Below are 19,897 nucleotides of genomic sequence, written 5' to 3'. Positions count from 1 at the left end.
ACAGAAAAATAGGAAAGAGACATATATTTAACTCTACTAGCATATTTGGCATTGTGATAAATAATCACTTTCGTAAATAGTGAACCAATCAAACACAAATTAGGCTTAGGACTACTTTTTGTAACATTCCCAAAACAAGCAAGCATGACTAGCCCCTCCAAATCAGTCCACTCTTTGATTTGGACTAGGGCAGGCATTGTGAAATGGACTGGCTTTTTAGCCTTTAGGACAGCCATCTACCACATGACCCACAAAAACTCTCTAGTCCCAAGTCAGTCTGAACACGAAAAAGTCATGCTACATGGCTTGACAATACTGTCACATATAGTCATATATAGATAACTCAGCTTGTGTTTCACGCTCATGAACTTGCAATTCTGTCCCAAATTCTTAATTAAACCATACAAATAATGTATATTGCTTACCATAGTAATGACTTTTTTTCCCAAGAAAAACATTAAAGAAAAAGAACACACATTTTCGACTTTGGGGCAACGAAGAAAGTCCTACAATTACAACTCCTCCATAAGACATTTCCTTGTTATTCAACAAACCCATTCCATAATACTCGGTTTTCTCCTACATTATCGTTTACCTGCTCCGAATGTCGGTCTTACTATTATGCTCAATGTATTTCTACTTACTAACCCTATGGATTAGTATTTCAACGGTTGTGATGATTTGACATTTGACATGGAATAGGTCATTATATATATATATATATATATATGGCTTACGAAACCAATTGACAAATGAAACATGTTCAACACGTAATCCTCGTTCAAAGCCACGACGTAGACCCTTTAATTAATTCTTTATATTTTTCCTCATTCCCTTATGAGAAATTAAAAATAGTAGAATATTGGTTATACTTGTGTACGTAATGGTATAAGCAAAATAGTTTTTTTTGTTTTTTTTTTCAAAGATAAAATAAGCAAAACAGTTTAGTCGTTTAGATCACATTGAAAGTTTGAAATCTGTAACTTGGTACCCATTGAATTTGATCTGGTAGAATCAATGAATAGCGCGATACGGCACGCATAATCTGAAGACTTTTATGTGATTTAACATATAATTTTATTGAAACGACACAAAGAAAAGAATTGTGGTCACCACTGGGATTACACACTGAGATCCACGTGTCTATCAGTGTCAAGTTGAATGTTAAACAAGGATTTGTGGACCCTATGAAGCTTGTTTTCTTTATATAGGAACTTCGCACGCAAAAGATTCCTGCTAATTTTCTTTTTTTCCTAAAGAAATTTTAAATGAAGAATTCAATCATTCATGCACATTTTAAAAAATTACAATTCAAAAAATTAGAATTATATTCAAATTATATTCCATCCTATAAGATTACTAACACTAATCTAATCTGAATTCTGAATACCCAGCTAAGCTTATCATATATCAAATTTTCCTTTTATTTAAAAAAGCGGTGAGTTTACTAATTTTTCCTATCATTTACAAAGAAAAAAAAAATTGATGCAACCCCTGTCATAAATAACACGCTTGTATAGCCATCATAGGAAGTGACTAATATTTTTTACGTGATCCATCGATATATCTATTCCATCTCATCAAAAAGTTAGAACACCACAAGTTGTTTCCTCATTCATAAATCTGATAGCATTATTTTGAATTTGAAGGCTTAGATTCATAAATCAAGTTTGATCCAAGATCCTTAAATCTGCAACATATAACATATTCAAACATTACCATACATTCTTGCCACTATAAAGTATAAACCCTCCCAAGGAATATTCTTACTAATTTCCACATTTCCAAGGAATTAATTTTCCTTGGAAATTAAACATTGAAGGCTTATGAATTTGGTCCTAAACTTCAAGAAATTAATAAGCTAATGCTACGAAGCCTAGACACACTTTCTAGCAAAAGAAAGTGACCATATATTTTGTGTCCAAATAGCATTTTTCACGTATTCAAATGTGAATATTCTTACTAATTTCCACATTCCCAAGGAATTAATTTTCCTTGGAAATTAAACATACTTTAAGAAATTAATAAGCCAATGTTACGAAGTCTAGACACACTTTCTAGCAAAAGAAAGTGACCATATATTTCGTGACCAAATAGCATTTTCCATGCACTCAACCATGTGTGCCACTGGTCTCAATATTTTAACAACAACGCGGTGGTGATGGCTGTAGTATTTCCCGGAAAAATCTTTTCAATTTGACTAAAACAAAGAAGATGGAATTAAGGGAAATAAAATTCCAAGTATTATGTCTATGCCGGCACCAAATTCTTGTACTCATGAAATATTTTATTTTCAAACCGTTGACACTTAAAATTCAATAGTCGTTAGCTTTTGCGTGTGTTTCACCACTCTCCCAATCTCATACTCTTCTTCCTCTTTGTAATGCCAATTACCAAACTCTTTCTGTTTCCCCATGCATATAAAGTTTAGAGTACTCTAGACCAACCCTCCCTCTCATTGTCTTGGTAAAAAAGCATTTATAACACAAAGTCACAAACTTTGATACATACCTTAAACCCTTTCATATAGCTCCCCAAAACAACTTCTCCAATGGCTTCTTCTCTTTCTAAATCCCAACATGTTTCATGCAACACTTTTCATTTTATATTTTTCGTTCTCCTTCTAGTTGGTTCTTGCACAGCAACTAGACCTGGTGTGATGGTAATGGTGCACAGAAAATCAATGGTGAATTCGGAGCATATGAAGACTCTCCCGGAAAAGCACCAGACGGGTTTTCGATATCACGACCAGATATTTGGTTTCTTCCCCAGAGGGAACCCCGTGCCGCCTTCCGGGCCGTCTAGGGGGCACAATTCAGTGGTGGACTCTACACACAATTGAGTAAAACAGAGCCTCTCTTTTTTTGTAGTGTTTTATAATTCTATATTTTTTTGTTTTTTGTTTTTATTTCTAGTTTTCTGAGAGTTTTTTTCATATAAAGGATTGCCTAAGTTTTGAATACGCTATGAAGCTGTGTGATCAGATCGTTAAAGAGCTTATTTTTAAGGCTTTGCGATGTTAAGTTATACTGTATATACAGAGAGATTTTTATTTCTTAAGATGTTAAATTCATTTACACTATGAATTTGTATACTTTTTTTTTCAATCAAGTGTAGGATTATGATGATCAAATTGAGGTTATTTCAAAGTGACCCCATTCTCTATTTTACATTTTAATCTGCAAAACGTAAGTGATCTTGGCATCTTGCACAGATTAGTTTGGTATCAGATTGAGTGTTTCAACGTACAACCATATCTCTCTCTCTCTCTCTCTCTCTCATTTTGACTTTGAATGGTTTAGTGCAGCTGGCATTAGATCTTGCTTTATTACTGTAGCAGAAAGCAATGGTAAATAAGTCGATAACACAAACTCTATTCAACATGCCTGGGTGACTTGGTCTCATTTGGAGTCTCACATTGAATATGAAACCTTTTTTTTTAATGAGAATGAATATGAAAATTTTGTTTCCTCCATTAATATGTTTTTCACCCAATTCTTTTTCTTTCCCTGCTCCTTGTTCCCTAGAATTAGTTTAATCACATAATTGATTAGTACAGGAACAAGCCAATCATAATGATAACATCTTTATTTCCAGTCATTTTTTTCACGTAGTGCAATGAAATGGATTAAGTTATTGCTAAGATCATATGATATTGAGACCAATTTGGTTACTCTTTCATTTGAGCCATATTTTCCAATTTGATTGAATTTGTTCCAAATGTAATGCCAATCATATCAATGGAACTGTGTGAATTTTAGTGCAGGCTGTGCATCATTTAAGAAATGATAATGAAAATAATAAGATAAATTAAGAGAATATTTTAAGGCATGCCATGAAATACATGCGTCCAAAACTCTCCAAATTATTCAACCACTGAAAGTCATGTCCTCGTCTAATTTCAACGTTGCAATCAGATTACATTTTAATTTTTCAACGAATATTTTTGTTGCCTTGACCATCTAATATATTCAACAAAGAAAGGAGTAGGTTTGTATATAAAATTGGTACGGGCTGCCACTTTTTGCAAAATTTTGTGGTAGTTTAAGGGGACAAGTAACATATGCCCCATCCATGCCATAATGTGATCACTCATGGCCTGCAATTGAAGAATTGAACCACTCCACAGCCAAATAAGATGTACTCTACACTTTCCCAGGCCATCCAACAATTAATTAATAATCAATTAATTAATCCGGCCAAATGATAAAGTATTAAGCCACTAATTGGGCAATACTATTCATAGATGTTGTATTCATATACCAAAATGTCAGCAGAGGGATAAGCCCAAAAATGGCCAAAGTGATATGCTGATGAAATATCCTTATAAGGCTGACTTTTTGTGTGTAAATATGCAGGGTGGGTCCAAATGCATGCGTATAGGTGAGCCACTTGTCAATGGTTAAGAAAAATTAATTGGAAATTTTGTTCACAACATGGACTCAAAATTCTTGATTATTGCAGTGGATTTGTTTATCATTCTCTCAAGCAATGTCAGCTGGTCAAGGGTGGCATGCCATGCGATCCATGACTTCCTTTTCTACCATTTTTGCTCTTTCATAACCTTCGGTTCTATGCCCTCTTTGCCTCTTATCTTGTAAATGGCTGTGATGCATATCCACAAAGTTCCATGATATAATTAACCGAACTGGTGTTTGGTATCTGTGCTTTTCTGCCAGTATACTTCCTGCTGTTGATTGTAATTTGCAGACAGCTATATTGTTGATGGCAACCACTGAACACATAATATATATAGTGAGCTGTTGCCAGATTTTGGCAATATTAAATTGTGATGGAAGAGGAAAAAGAAAACTCAAACAAAAAATAACATGTTTAATTGTTTTTAGGAGATTGGGAGGGACAGAGAGTAAAAGGAGTCGGAAATCAGAATTAACATGATTTGGATTAACGGTTTATATCTAAGACAAAAAGCCATTAAATAACTACATCTTTTCTTTTTCTTTTTTTACTAAGCTATATCTTTACTAGTATATGAACAATTATGTTACAATGGACCTAATGTAAAGTATATATTTCCTTAAACTGTTGGGTTTTGTAGAGTCTAGTTTTGTTTGATCTAGTTCAACAACTCGAATAATATTGTGTGGTTTTTAATGAGAGATTTATTGAGGCTTAGTCCATGGAGTAAAGGCTTAGGCCGATAGGCCCAAGCCGGAGCGCTTATGGACAAGTCTTTGGGGGTCCGAGGGCAACGCCCCCTGGGAAAAAAAAATTTTGGCCCGTTTGGCCCATATAGAAACCGACTTGGTGATTAGGGTTTTAATTTTATAGAGTCGGTTGCCGTGTTTTTAAGGAGTGAGAAAATATTGTAGCCGCAAATTGTACTCTGTATTCTTCCCTGATAATAGTGAAATCACTGCAACTCCGTGAACGTAGGCAAATTGCCAAACCACGTAAATATTGTTTTGTGCGTGTGATTGTTTTCTTTGGCGTGTGTTTTCTCTATTTTTTTTGTTTCTCACAGGTTGGGAATTTTGATTAAATTCCCTACATAAACTAACCCTAAGATTGTAGTACTTGTATAATTACAGGCTTTACTTATTCTATAAGTACATGAGCATATGAGTTGGCAAATATTAGTACCTAAAAAATATCAAATATGGGTTTATAATTCGAGTTGTGTTAGCATTGAGTCTAGTTCAGAAGCTTCTCAAAGACGACAAAATTATGATTTGCTCAAAGATAATGAGTTAAGATTCTTTTACTCATATCTTTTATATCATAACGAAATTCAGAGTTCTAGAGCCACTGTGGTGGGAAGGCAAGTGAAACATTTGTTGAGGCTACCTAGAGAATTTAGCTTCGAAGTGTTTTGTTAAGTATTCTAAGGTTATTGCTTTTTCTATGGGTTGGATGCCTTAGGGTGATTTTTATTTTGAAATTTTTATTATTATTAATTTTTCATTTTATTATCAAATCTGTGTGCCTTTATTGCTTTCGTTAATCGTTACTATTCTCTGATTTAATGATTGATAATTGTGGTTGAAATTCTTGTTTGTACTAATCTTTGGACTCAATTGAATGACACTAGAATGACAAATTGGATAATGGAAGTGCTAATAGCCTAATACATTGGACATAAATAGCATTTAGTCCAAATGTTAAGTAATTTTGGTTGATAATTGACATTATTATATAAGTTAAGGAAGATGGATGATGAATTAATAAGTGCTTAATAAATGTTACATTATTGAGGGAGTCACAACTCACTAAACTTCTTTTGAGAAATACTTTGATTTCATTTCACTCTCCTCTCCTTCGAAACTTATCCATATGGATTTCATTTCACTCTTCTCGCCTTCACAAATTATCCATAAGCCGAATAAGATGCTGTGGATGAATCGTTATACTAGCTAAGTTATCAAAATTATATATATATATATATATATATTGAAAAAGCAAATAATAATATCCTCAGAACCTAGGGAGAAAAAATGTAGCACATATCTTCTCTCTAAATTTGTTTTTCATTGGACCACAAAAACACGATCAAGTAATTCTCTGGGCAATCTCCACATTGCTGTTAAAATGTGTAAAGTTTCCAATTTTGACGGAAAATCCAAATCCCAAGAACTTCAAATCTGGAAAGTGAACACAAAAAATTAATACAGTTGTACATTTTGTAATCAATCCTTTATTTCTTTCTTGGAAAGTAATATTGTATTGTCGGGTTGAAATTTTCATTCCTTGGGATTTTGGACTTTAGACTTTTCTCTCACGTGGGGATGTTGTACGGCTTATTTACACCAGTAATCGAATCACGAGGGTGGACATAAACCTCAAGCCATTGACAACCATGGTCACCATAATCATGGTATTTGGAAATATTTGTATAATACACTCCTAAGTTCTAGCTGGTATAAGCTACAATATTGTCTAGAATTTAATCCATGTTGTTCCACGTGGTAGATAAGGCTTGCCACCATTTGGCGTCGCGTTTCATGTGCTATTGAAAGCAATGGCTATAATTTCCATTTCTTTCTTTATGAACCAATTTTAGCTTGGTGGAGTTGGTGGTGATAGTGGTGGAAGTATATGCAGTGATACGGGTTAGGACTAAGATAAGGATCATAAGCTCTCTCAAGGCCACAGTATACCTATAATATAAAGCCTCAATTAGTGGAAATTTACTGTGCACTATAAATACTTATAATTTTTTCAACTCAACTTCACAAAGATCAATTTTAATCTTTTCATATAGTTCAACTTAAGTTACCCAGCAACTCATTCATGGCGTTTGCATCAAAATTTTACACTTAAGATTAGTATAGTAAACAAATCACTACACCAAAATAAGTCTATGATATCAAATGTTAATGCAACAACATTAGTATAATGGTATTAAACATAATATTGCATCTACAAGTTAAAAGTTGTTGCAATAGTACCTTAAAAGTGGTAAATTATTGCAAGTAACAATAAGTAGTTCAATAGCTTATAATTTTTTGTTAGAATAGAGGCTTTAAAACCTTACTGTATTAAGAAAAATTGTTGCAATAACTTTAAAAGAAGAAATCGTTGCAATAACTTGATACCAATTATTTTTGCAATCTATTGCAACAAAAAATTTAGAATTGATAGCTTATTACAATGAAGTAGTTTTCATTACAATAACATGATATAAATTATTTTATGATCTATTGCAATGACAAAACATTAAGCTACAATGTAGATATCATTGCAATAACTTAATATCAATTATTTTAAATTTATTACAATGACAAACATGAATTTATTATCTATTACAATGAAGATATAGTTGCAATAATTTGATCTGAATTATTTTTGTCAATCATTTTCAATTTATTGCAATAAGATTCGTAAATTAATAGCCTATTATTATTATAAGATATTTGAAACAATAAATTTTTTGTTGCAACAATATATAAAATTGCAACAAAGTTGTTATTAAAATATCTGAAGTTGATTGCAACATATTTTTTTTTTGTTTCAAAAACCTATTAATATATAAAGATTTTTGTAATTTAAAATGGCTATAAAAATATAAAATAATATTTAATATCACATTACACAAACCCTACTACTACTAGGACTAGGATAGAACTTGTTTTACCATGTTGAAGTCGGAAATTAAGGGAAAACCCTGCAGCAATTTCTCATCCCTCTCGCTATTTATATTGCTCGCCATAACCCCACTTTCTCTCACAATCACACTCCCAAGTCTAAACCTCCGTCGTTGTTGTGATTTCACAATTTCACTTTTCTAGTTTTCTCTTTCTTTAAGTTGATCTATTTCTCTTTATTATTATTCTTCAACAACATGTCTGGTAGTATTACAGAAGCAGAAGCCGATAGCAACAACGTTAATGCATGGGTGCAACAATCGCTACAACCACCAAATTTGCTAATTTACATGCCGTTCATTGGTCTAACACAGGGAGAAGAGGTTGCTTTTGAAGCTCTTGTATCCTCATCTTCAAGGCTCTCTGACTTCATGTTACACATTACTACAGAAGAGTCACACACCATGACAGAGACAGAGACGGAGACAACAATAACACTCATTGAACTCTTTATTTTAAAATAGGAGTCTAATAGCAATATTGTCATAAAATAACTCAATTCCATTTGCTCCATATTGATCCCAAACAAGATTACTTACATTCTATTCATTTTCATTCCTTTCCATTCTTTTATTTTAAAACATCCAATCAAGGTTACTTAATTCCATTCCATTCCATTATTTTCCCTTGCTTAAATACATTCCATTCCTTTCCATTTCCTTATGATCATTCTATTCTATTCCATTTCCTTCTCTTATGAACTCCCAAATGAAGCCTAAGATTTTATTACAATAACTCATCAACAATTGCAATGACTTTAATTTTATTGCAACGACTCTGCGTTCGAAACAATGGTGTTTGGGAAAGTTGCATTAACCTTGTGTTTGAAATGATGGTGTTTGGTGAAATTTAGTATTCACTAATTGAGGGTTTCTATTACAAGTACACTATGACCTTCTTTATCACCATTTTAATTCTAGCCGGAATCATTGCATTTGATTCCACCAACTCCACCAAGCTAAAGTTGCTTCATAGAGACAAAAATGGCAATTATATCCATCGATTTCAACAAAGCACAAAGCATGACGCCAAAAGGGTGGCAAACCTTATCTACAGCGTGGAGCAATTTGCTTTTGAGGGAGAAGTTATATCAAGTTTGAACGAAGGAATTGGTGAGTACCTCATTCCAATAGGAATAGGTTCCCTACCAACAACCCAACACGTAATCATGGACACTAAGAATGACCTAATTTGGGTACAATGCCAAAAGTGTCAGCAATGCTACAGCCAATCTGACCCAAATTTTCAACCCAGCACGATCTTCTAGTTACACTGAGATACCATGTAACTCTTAGTCTGTGACAAACTCCATAGAAAGCTAGATTATGTTCATGTGGGTGGTTGCTTATACCGGATATCATATGGCGATGGGTCCTCGTCCAAGGGAACCCTTGTGTTTGAAATAATGGTGTTTGGGGAAGTTACAATCCTAAACATGGCTATAGGGTGCAGACATACGAATAAGGTCAGATTTAGTAAAGAGGCTGGGATCATGGGTTTGATAGCTAGGCCGTTATCCGTTGTGTACAAGCTTCCAATTGGGGGTTCTTTAGTTATTGTTTGCCGAGCGGAGATAGCTAGGTATCTAAATCATTCCTACTCAGACGTGAAGCTATCTCAGTGGGTTGTATGGGTTCCCATGCTTAGCAGCATAAAGAACCCAAGTTTTTATTATGTTTGGCTAACGGGTCTTGGAGTTGGAGGCATTCAAGTGCCTATTTTTGAAGATGTCTTTCAATTAACTAAATTGGGTGATGGATGAGTGAATTATTTTATAATTTTTTTACGAAAAAAATTATTGCAATAACTTAAAATGAAGAAATTTTTGCAATAATTTGATATCAATTATTTTTTCAATCTATTGCAACAAAAATTTAGAATTGATATCTTATTGCAATGAAGTTTTCATTTCAATAACTTGATATAAATTATTTACAATTTGTTGCAATGACAAACATGAAACTACAATGAAGATATCATTGCAATAACTTGATATCAACCATTTTACAATCTATTTCAATGACAAACATAAAATTCTTATCTATTAAAATGAAGATATAATTGCAATAATTTGATCTGAATTATTTTTATCAATTATTTTCAATTTGTTGCAATAAGATTTGTAAAGTAATAGCCTATTATTATTATTATAAAATATTATAACAATAAATTTTTTATTTCAAAAATATATATATTATTGCAACGTAGTTGTTATTGCAAAAATATATATTAGTCTAGAATTATATAAAACTCTACTTTAAAAAAAGAAGGTGGATTTGTAGAATTTTTGCAAGCATGAAGAATATAAAAGGAAAATATAATCTAATGGTAGATTTGTCAAAATTCTTATTCAATAAAATTATATTGAATGAAGTTGTAGTCATTGACTACCACTAAGTTTGTAACTAAATTTTGTTTATACAAAACTAAATTCATTAAATGTTCTTATATATGAGAAAATAATATATATATATATATATATATATATATATATATATATTTATGTGTGTGTGTCTATTATTTTGTAGATTTAATAATTATTGATATATTAAGATTGACCCCTCCTAAAAATTTGGTTGGTGCTACCGCTTATGGCAGCGATAGTGATTATGGTGGTATTAACGTCACATTGAAATAGAAAAAGTGATGGTACAAGTGAATGACATAATATTTCTACTTCTTAAAAATTGAAAATATTTTTGTTTTTGGCTTGTTTTCATTCTTTTTAGGTAGATAATGGAAAGAGGGAGTGGGAGATAAGGATCGAACTTATCACATACATTTATTTGATAATCAACTTATCACATACATAGTACAAAAGATGCTATTACTATTGGTATGTTAGGCTATTGCTTGAACTAGGCTTGTTTTCAATTGATCACAATTTTTTTTTTTTTTTTTTTTGGGTTTATTTCTGTTTTTGCTATACCAAACACTAGATTATAAAAAGCAAAGTTTTTGGAAAAAAAAAAAAAAAAGTTTTTTTGTCGATCGGTTCTTTTATTTATTTATTTTGGGTCCAACTAATTTATTGCCATAAACAGATTGCCTTATATGGGTAATGGGTTGGTCTCTACCGACCCATTTCCTTTATATTCTTTTTCTTTTTTTGAGAATTGTATATTCCTTTATATTCTTATATAAGTTGTTTATTTCATACTAAGAGAGAATATAATAAAGTTGCTCATAGTCTAGCCAAGCATGTTTTACATATCTTTGGCTATATTGTGTAGATGGATGATTTTCCACCACAATTTCTTTCTTTCTATAATCCAGGCTGATCTAGCCAATTTTTCTTAATAAAAGCTTCGATGTCTTTCTTCTAAAAAAAACATAAAATTTTCTTCAAATAGTGATGATATGATAAAATCTATTCGACTTATTTTACAATGAAAAATTTTACAAATTCCATGATAGAGTTACCACTAGAATCCTTATTAAATTTATTTGCCTTGTGATGGTGTAAATTATTTAAAATATTTTTGAAATTACCTAGAAGTACTAATTTCTTTCCAAGGATAAAGGATCTTTGTACCGAAATGAGACGTGCCATTCCATATAAATATTTCCGATAGGGGCTCCTATACTAAAGAGTTTAAAGCAAAGCAAACTCAAGAGAAGTCCTAGAAGAAATGGAATGTGATCTTGATCCTATTAGTAATTGTATCTTGTTAGCTTCTTTCCCTCTCATGGATACAAAGGTAGATCATGTAAACTCGGTGATCATGGCGTTTGTAGTGTTGAAGGCCAATGAGAATGTCAGCCACCCCCAAAAGAGTCCACAATTATCGTCATGGATGCAAATTCTAGAATTGTATAGTGGGGTATATGTTTTTGTGGGTTTAATAATGGATATTCCCAATTCATAAATCCATTATGAATAAAATGATTTAATTGAAAATGAGTTATCCATGTTTTTTAAATTTTACAATATATATTAGGACAAACATTTCTATAACAAAATATCGTACATGTGTCATTGCTAACATGAAACATTAATTTCCAACATGAAACTAAGTTTTCCATAGCTTTCTTCAAGGTATTGAAAATCTAAGCCATATTTTGAAGCTTGTTGTGAAAATGGTGTAGGGAGTGTTGGCTAATCATGAAGGTGTTTGTGATGCTAATTGCTAATCGACAAATGCTAGAAATTTGTGAAATTATTGTTGAATGTGATGTGAATGACCAGATGCAACAAAATTACAAGAGTTTGTGACTAATTACCACAGCAATCTTCTCAAAAATAAAAAATAAAAAATTACCACAGCAAGAATCTAATTATGTATGCGAAAAATTAAATGATGTTGAACAATCAGAGAGCATTTTATCATTAAAAAAACCGATACAATGCCTGGATTTGTACAAAGAGTTCCTAGCTGTATATGGTACATCTGAGAAGTAGATGGGAAATTAACGTTTCTTCTTTTTGAGTTACTAGCCATTCCTCTAAGCTTGAGAAATTGCTTCCTGAAGATACTTGAAAGCTTTTTGATAATTTAAGAAGCCCATAAACCAGAAGTCAAAATTATCAACAGTAACTACTTCCATGTACTTTTCTGATGGCTTCTTTACATTCTCACTTTGGTTCACTCTCTCTATTTTCTTAAGTGGAATCATGACCTGCAACAGATGGATATTACTTTCAATATTAGTAAGCAGCAAGCCAAGGAGCAAGAGACACACAGAGAGGAGAAATAATCTTTTGCAAGTTATATACCTTATAATGGATTCTTTTCATCTCGCCATTTGGAGAAGAGATTTTGATTGATCTCTCACTGCAGAATGCAATCTTATCTGTGGAAATAAAGAGGAGGCCTGCTATAGGACCAGCTGTGGTTGATAAATAGCATTGGGAAGCCTTCATTAACTTCTCTCCTTCTCTAACACTGAAAAACCGCTTGAATATTTTCTCCACACCACCTACTTTAAGAATTCTAGCCCCCAAGCTCAACTTCCCCTTCACAGTTTCAGTGATTTTGGGCCCTATTCTCACTGCAGTTTCACAAGAACTAAAAGAAATCAAAATTTGATTGATGTTGTTTTTGTCAGAGATAGTTGCTCCTATTCAGAACAAGAAAGTAACATTGGTCTCTAGTTTAGAGATAGATGCTCCTATACATTTCATCATTTAAAAAATGAGAACAAAGTTGAGGAGCTTGATTATCGCAGCAGTACTTACCATGTTCTCGGACTCCAAGTGCAAAACTGGCTCCATTTTTCCCCGACTTGTTCTTTCTATTAAGCACTGTATCTGCACTACCTGCAATAAAAGATTGTCTGATTACTAAAAAGGAATTATTTATACTAATTGATTGAACTAGAGAAGAGGGGGGATTTATATAATGTTTGGATTTGAGACACGCACCTTTAAGTGATGAAATATTGCATTGGTTAGCAGGATCAGGTAAGTATCCCTTTATTGGTGACCTATCAACTTTGTATGCTGCCGAGCTTATTGGTATTCCAAGAACAAGTTCCTGAAGTGAGGATTTCATGGTTGACGAGTAGTGCAAAAGCTTACTTCTCTGATTTAGCTGGAAAAGCCGGTTGTGTGCAGGCTGCAGCAAGGGGCGTAGAAAGTTCTCCTCTATCAGAATATAAGGAAGAAATGGTTACTTAGGTTGATCAAACATTGTATCCTTGAGAGGTATTTAAAGGAATGAAAATACTACATTATTCTTAAAAGATTTGGTTGCATGAGTCAGCTGTGGCTCATCCAAGAGAATAAAGGTGCAGGCATGGACTCTTAAAGGTCATCTTTTAGGAAATATGATGTATGTTTAAAGTCCAACTCCTCTGTTAGGAAATTCTACAAAATATTAGAAGAAACATGTATATGGGTTTTGTAAACAGAGTTGGTTCCACTCATTATTCAACCAAAAACAAAAACGCAAAACAAGGACTAAATGGTTTTAAATGGCTGGAGTTGGAATGTTGCCTCAATTATTTTCGTAATTAAATGGTTTTACTACATTTCAAATTTTGGAGTTCAATGCCTGTAACAGTTAAAAATATTTTGGAGAACATTTCCATTCAACAAAAGGGTCCCAGGAAATAAAGTTTCCTGATTACTTAAAGGCATTTATTAATAAAACATAAAATCTTATTAAGCAAGCATCATAGGTTGCCTCCTTTCCCTTTTGCTGACTGTGCCACGGGGTGCCATTGAAGCCTTTTGAGCTGGTTATACGTAATACCAAGATAAGCAAAGGACAGGGAAAAATGCATTTTCGTATTAAAATTTTGACATCAACGAACTTCCTTACTATAAGATATGTTACCTCATACAGCCCAACAGCGTATGTTCCAAGTTATTTGCGGTTTGGTGCAACTGAGCAATTTGGTATGTGATTTATGACAGGAAAGATGTTTTCAAAAACATTAATAAGGTTAAGTCCTTCTCTTTCTCTACCCAGTGTTAGACAAAAGCCGCTGGGTCTCATTGTGTTTAGCCTATGATGGTTTGCCTCTTGGAGAGCTCTCTAAGTAGGAGCACGGCAAGGAAGACTTGCCTAGAACGTGTGCTTAGTGTGCACGTGAAATCTCATTACTGATAATTTGTTTAGGTTTGTTCATGATCCATGATGGAAATATGTTTTCTTAAATACTAAGGTTAAGTCCTAATAGGGAATTTAGGCCCCAGTTGCACTGAATTTCCAATTTTAAGCCAAGTTGTTAATTAATCTAATTATGTGCAAGGTTTGGTTGGTATGACAAAACACAATATTTCGTAAAATAAAGAACATGGGAACATGTAAAATGGTTATGCAGGAAACCATTGGAATAAGAATTCCGAAGTGAAAACCACTGCGAGTGCTAAACCAACAACCCCAAGGAATATAGATCTACTATGTAGAATTGAAATTTATATAATAGACTTAACTTTAAATCTACTACTACCACATATAGTATTTACTAACATGACCACACACAACTCCAAATTCATGAACTCTTCTACATGTGAACATTGTTGCACGTGGACAACCCACTGACCACTTAAAAGTACCCACTTGAAGATTCACTCTAACAACTGCATTGTATATCAGATGCAACTTCACTGTTTTGGTTGGATCTTCAAAACCACATACTAGGATCTTTGATTGATGTTTCAAGAGAACTTGGAAAACTCCAAAACTTGTGTACATCACACGGCTCTCGAAAAATCTTTAAAAACATGCCCTAGATTTTCTTTTATACATTCTTTTGAAAATTACAAAACCCTAGTGTAGGGAGGTGGCTCATAAAGCCCAAATAAGCATTGGGCTTTAGGTTAAAATGGGCCTAGAACATATCCTTCCAAGATGAAAAGCCTCTTTACAGGACACATACCTCGAAATACGGACCAAATGTAAATGAAAAATTAGCAAAAACCTCCCCAAAGTCCCCTAACCACGGACTCTGACCCAACAAAACCCACCACCTCAAATCCAATCATGAATAATTACGGAAGTCATCGAGGTGAAGCATATTGACCATATTGCCCACATCAATCTATGTCCTGAGCTACCAAAGAATATTGCCGAGTATGTGTGGATTTCCGAGGATGCTTTCTAGATCTTCTTGGTAGATCCACAACAACCCACCTAACACAATTGCATTCAAGGCAATAGATAACTTATTAGAATAAGACAAGAAGCCCCAAAAGTCTTTGTTCATCATAACCTTGGGAAAAGGAGAACATGATGGGACCAAAGGCTGCCCAACTACATTAGAACAACACCTGCTATAGCTCATGCTGGAGAAGAAAATGAGGCGAATAATGTAATGGATAAGGGTGAAAAAGGAGGAGGAGGGTGAGTATAAAAGGGAGGAGATAGACAGAATAAGGGGGTCGTTTTTCCAAAGCTATAAGAAAAAGAAGAGAGATACACAATTAGGAATGTAATAGTGAAAATACATAAATAAAATTCTAAATATTATTTCTTGAGCAAAAGTCGTCTAGTTCTTATTCAATTTCCCATTGTGGATTATAGTAAACCCATAATAGAAATTAATTGTGATCATAAGCGTTTATTTAAATATGTTTTAAATTCGTGCTTCCACACCAAGATTAATGATGGCTATTAGAAATAGATTTGAAAACTGATCAGTTGAGTAGGAGTTTAGGTTCCGAAAACTTTGTTCTTCTTGGACTTGAACCTCTGGCTTGTCTTGGACTTAAAATTGATTACTCAAGACACACATAGACTCATAGAAAGAATTACATTTGATCACGGTTTGTCAATCAAGTCTTATAGACTCAATAAGTCCGTCTCCACCTGTTAGATAAAAGCCAATGGTCTCATTATCTTCACTCTATGATGGTTTGCCTCGTGAAAAACTATTTTGGGAGTAGGAGCATGGAGAGGAAGCCTTGCATAGATTATGTGCCGAGTATCCACGTGCAATCTCATTATTGATAATTTGTTCAGGTTTGTTCGTGATGTTTAGAGATACATACCTAAACTCTAATCTTTATTGATTGTCTGTGTTGTGGTATCTAACATGTGTATCCCTCAGCAGATCAGCCTTTATATGGAAATTAATTGCAGGGCCAAAGAAAGTCAGAATATGCTTCTCAAAATTTAAACAAAGGACCATAGCAAGAATTTAATTATGTTTGCAAAAAGTTAAATATGTTGCAGAATCAGAGAGCATTTTATCATTACAAAAACTGATACAATGCCTGAAATTGTACAAAGAGTTCCTAGCTGTACATATTACATCTGAGAAGTAGATGAGAATTAACATTTATGGCTGTTAAGTGACTAGCCATTCCTCTAAGCTTGAGAAATTGCTTCCTGAAGATACTTGAAAGCTTTCTGATAATTAAAGAAACCCATAAACCAGAAGTCAAAATTATCGACAGTAACTATTTCCATGTACTTTTCTGAAGGTCTCTTCAAATTCTCACTTTGGTTGACTCTCTTTATTTTTGTTAAAGGAATCAAGACCTGCAACAAATGGATATTACATACAATAGTAAGCAACGAGCCAAAGAGCAAGAGACACAGATAGAGAATACATAATCTTTTTTAAGTAATATACCTTATAATGGATTCTTTTCATCTCGCCATCTGAAGAAGAGATTTTGATTGATCTCTCACTGCAGAATGCAATCTTTTCTGTGGAGATAAAGAGTAGGCCAGCTATAGGACCAGCTGTGGTTGATAAATAGCATTGGGAAGCTTTCAATAGTTTTTCTCCTTCTCTAACACTGAATAACCTCTTGAAGACTTTCTCCACACCACCTACTCTAAGAATTCTAGCCCCCAAGCTCAACTTCCCCTTCACAGTTTCAGTGATTTTGGGCCCTATTCTCACTGCAGTTTCACAAAAGATAAAAGAAATAAAAAATTGATAGAAGTTACACGCCATATGTTCAGTTTACTCTATTTAGTTGTTGAGAAGATGGAAGAGAAGACAAGTCATCCTATATTTTTCATCATTTTAAAATATATTCTGCTTTTCCATCTTGCCTCCAACATAAGATTAAACGAAAGACAACAAAAACCACCTACCATGCTCTCGGACTCCATGTGCAAAAGTGGTTCCTTTTTTCCCTGCCTTGTTCTTCCTTTTAAGCCCTGTATCTGCACTACCTGCAATACAAGATTGTCTGATTACTAAAAAGGAATGATTTCACTAATTGATTGATGGATTGAAATAGAGAAGATGGGGGTTTTTAATATGTTTGGATTTGAGAGACATACCTTTAAGTGATGGATTGTTGTATTGGCTAGCAGGATCAAGTAAGTATCCCTTTATTGGTGACCTATCAACTTTGTATGCTGCTGAGCTGATTGGTATTCCTAGAACAAGTTCCTGAAGTGAGGATTTCATGGTTGATATGTAGTGCAAAAGTTCACTTCTCTGATTTAGCTGGAAAAGACAGTAGTGTGCAGGCTGCAGCAAGGGGTGTAGAATGTTCTCCTCTATCAGAATACAAGGAAAAAATGTTTGTTTGGGTTGATCAAACCTTATGTTCTTGAAAGGTATTTAAAGGTATGAAAATAGTACATTATTCTTAAAAGATTTGGTTGCACGAGTCAGCTGTGGCTCATCCAGGAGAATAAAGGTCGTGCTGGCTTGGACTCTTAAAGGTCATGATGTATGTTTGGTTGCTTTCAGAAAAGACATTATGATGCATGTAAAGTCCTTCTGCTATGAAATTCTCCAAAATATTAGAGGAAATGTGGATATGGGCTTCTTTTTTTAATTTAAAAAAAAAAGTTGGTTTTACTCTACCAAAAAATTTGAAAACAAAAAATAAAAAGGCCGTTTCTTGTTATGCTTAGACTAAATCGCTTTACACGGGTGAAGTTGGAATGTTGCCTTAATTATTTTCATAGATAATTCATTTTACTACATTTCAAATTTTGAAGTCCAATGCTTGTGACAGTTGAATTTCTTTGTTGGAAAATTATAGCATTCAACAAAAGGGTCCCAGGAAATAAAGTGTCCTGATTACCTAAAGACCTTTACTTGTATTAAGCATCATAGGTTACCTCCTTTCTCTTAGGCTGACCATACCACGGTGTGCCATTGATCCCTTTTGAGTTGGCATATTAGCTTTTTGATGCCACCCTCTTTAGCTATACCAATATAAGAAAAGGAAATGGAAAAAGTATTTTCATACCAAATTTGTGACATCAACCGACTTTCCTGTATAAGATATGATACCTCAAACTGCCCAACTGCACAGCCACTTTCACCTAAATGGCTGCAAGTTGAATGAGTTTGTCTGGTTTGTAATTATTCATTGCTAAAGCTCACAAGAATTATGTTCAACTTTAAATGCTTGATTAGGTAAAACTTCATAACAAAGTCACAAATAGGTAGTACAAGAAAACACATGCTGATCTGGAGTACAATCAATCTTTTTATTAACTTTCTTTATTTTTATTCAAATAGGCAAGTTGGCCTAAAAAATAAAGATACCTCATCTCCTTTGCAAATGCCAATGTCAGCATTGAACCAATAGGGTGAAGTATGCTTTTGTAATTGTAAGAAAGGGAATTGCCACACATATCCACATAGGACCTTTTACCCCCCACATGGCCATTGCAGTGGAGTTCTATATTATTATTATCAACTTGTTGATTGCGTTGAGCATTGCTCCTTAGCTTTGAAGGACCTCAGTGATATAAAAGTGGCTTTTTAAAATAACATCATTAACTCTGAGCAACAACTTGTGGTGTTTTTAGAAATTTCTTATTTTTTTAATAACTAACTTTTTTCTTATATTTGATTTCAATGGTGAAATTGAGTTAGAAAACATTTTCTGTTGCTTGGCTTGTGTAGAAGATCATTAATATATTTTTTTAATTCAAAATAACTAGTAAATAACTTGTGCTCGGAAAAGTTCTAAAACATATAATGTTAAACTAAAGGGCATGTGATTTTAGAATTTGTGTAAGGATATTTTGGTATGCAAAATAATGAAACTCAAACAAGGTAATCTTGTTATTAGTAGTATAGATTATTTCTTTAAATATATATGTGTGTGTGTGTGTGTGTGTGTGAAATTTGATAAGTAATTAATTATAGTAGTTAATTTTTTTTTTTTTTTTGGATAATTTGATAGTTAAGACTTAAGAGTGAGTGGTATTTGAATATTAGATAATTCTATTGAAAACACTAGAAAGTATCAATTAAGACTGTGTTTGTTTCATGTAAAATATTTTCCGGAAAATACTTATTTTCCGGAAATGCTATTTTCAGGAAAGGAAAATATTTTTAAGTGTTTGGTTGCATTTCAGAAAATGTTGTGAAAAATATTTTCTGATGTTTGGTTGTGTTGTTGAAAATAC

The 19,897-nt window shown here is 33.3% G+C and overlaps 2 protein-coding genes and 1 long non-coding RNA gene across 3 annotated transcripts; 1 reads left to right on the top strand and 2 right to left on the bottom strand.

Annotated features, from left to right (window-relative positions):
• The first annotated feature begins 2,838 nt into the window (after positions 1 to 2,838).
• On the top strand, positions 2,839 to 4,683 carry LOC126714928 (uncharacterized). The gene is made up of 2 exons (XR_007651709.1): positions 2,839 to 4,383; positions 4,465 to 4,683. It is a non-coding gene; the product is annotated as an uncharacterized LOC126714928 (long non-coding RNA).
• A 7,721-nt stretch (positions 4,684 to 12,404) lies between these two features.
• On the bottom strand, positions 12,405 to 13,886 carry LOC126714923 (GEM-like protein 4). The gene is made up of 4 exons (XM_050415339.1): positions 13,471 to 13,886; positions 13,285 to 13,365; positions 12,823 to 13,097; positions 12,405 to 12,725 (listed from the first exon to the last, which is right to left on the bottom strand). Exons 1-4 carry the CDS (start codon positions 13,598 to 13,600, stop codon positions 12,552 to 12,554), a joined length of 660 nt encoding a protein of 219 aa, XP_050271296.1. The 5' UTR covers positions 13,601 to 13,886; the 3' UTR covers positions 12,405 to 12,551.
• A 2,835-nt stretch (positions 13,887 to 16,721) lies between these two features.
• Positions 16,722 to 18,127, bottom strand: LOC126714913 (GEM-like protein 4). The gene is made up of 4 exons (XM_050415328.1): positions 17,798 to 18,127; positions 17,606 to 17,686; positions 17,133 to 17,407; positions 16,722 to 17,038 (listed from the first exon to the last, which is right to left on the bottom strand). Exons 1-4 carry the CDS (start codon positions 17,925 to 17,927, stop codon positions 16,865 to 16,867), a joined length of 660 nt encoding a protein of 219 aa, XP_050271285.1. The 5' UTR covers positions 17,928 to 18,127; the 3' UTR covers positions 16,722 to 16,864.
• Positions 18,128 to 19,897: the final 1,770 nt, after the last annotated feature.

Source organism: Quercus robur, chromosome 1 (assembly GCF_932294415.1).
Source record: "Quercus robur chromosome 1, dhQueRobu3.1, whole genome shotgun sequence".
In the NCBI taxonomy this organism is placed as follows: Eukaryota; Viridiplantae; Streptophyta; class Magnoliopsida; order Fagales; family Fagaceae; genus Quercus; species Quercus robur.
Note: the sequence above shows the minus strand (reverse complement) of the source record. Positions and strands in the feature narration are given on the sequence as shown.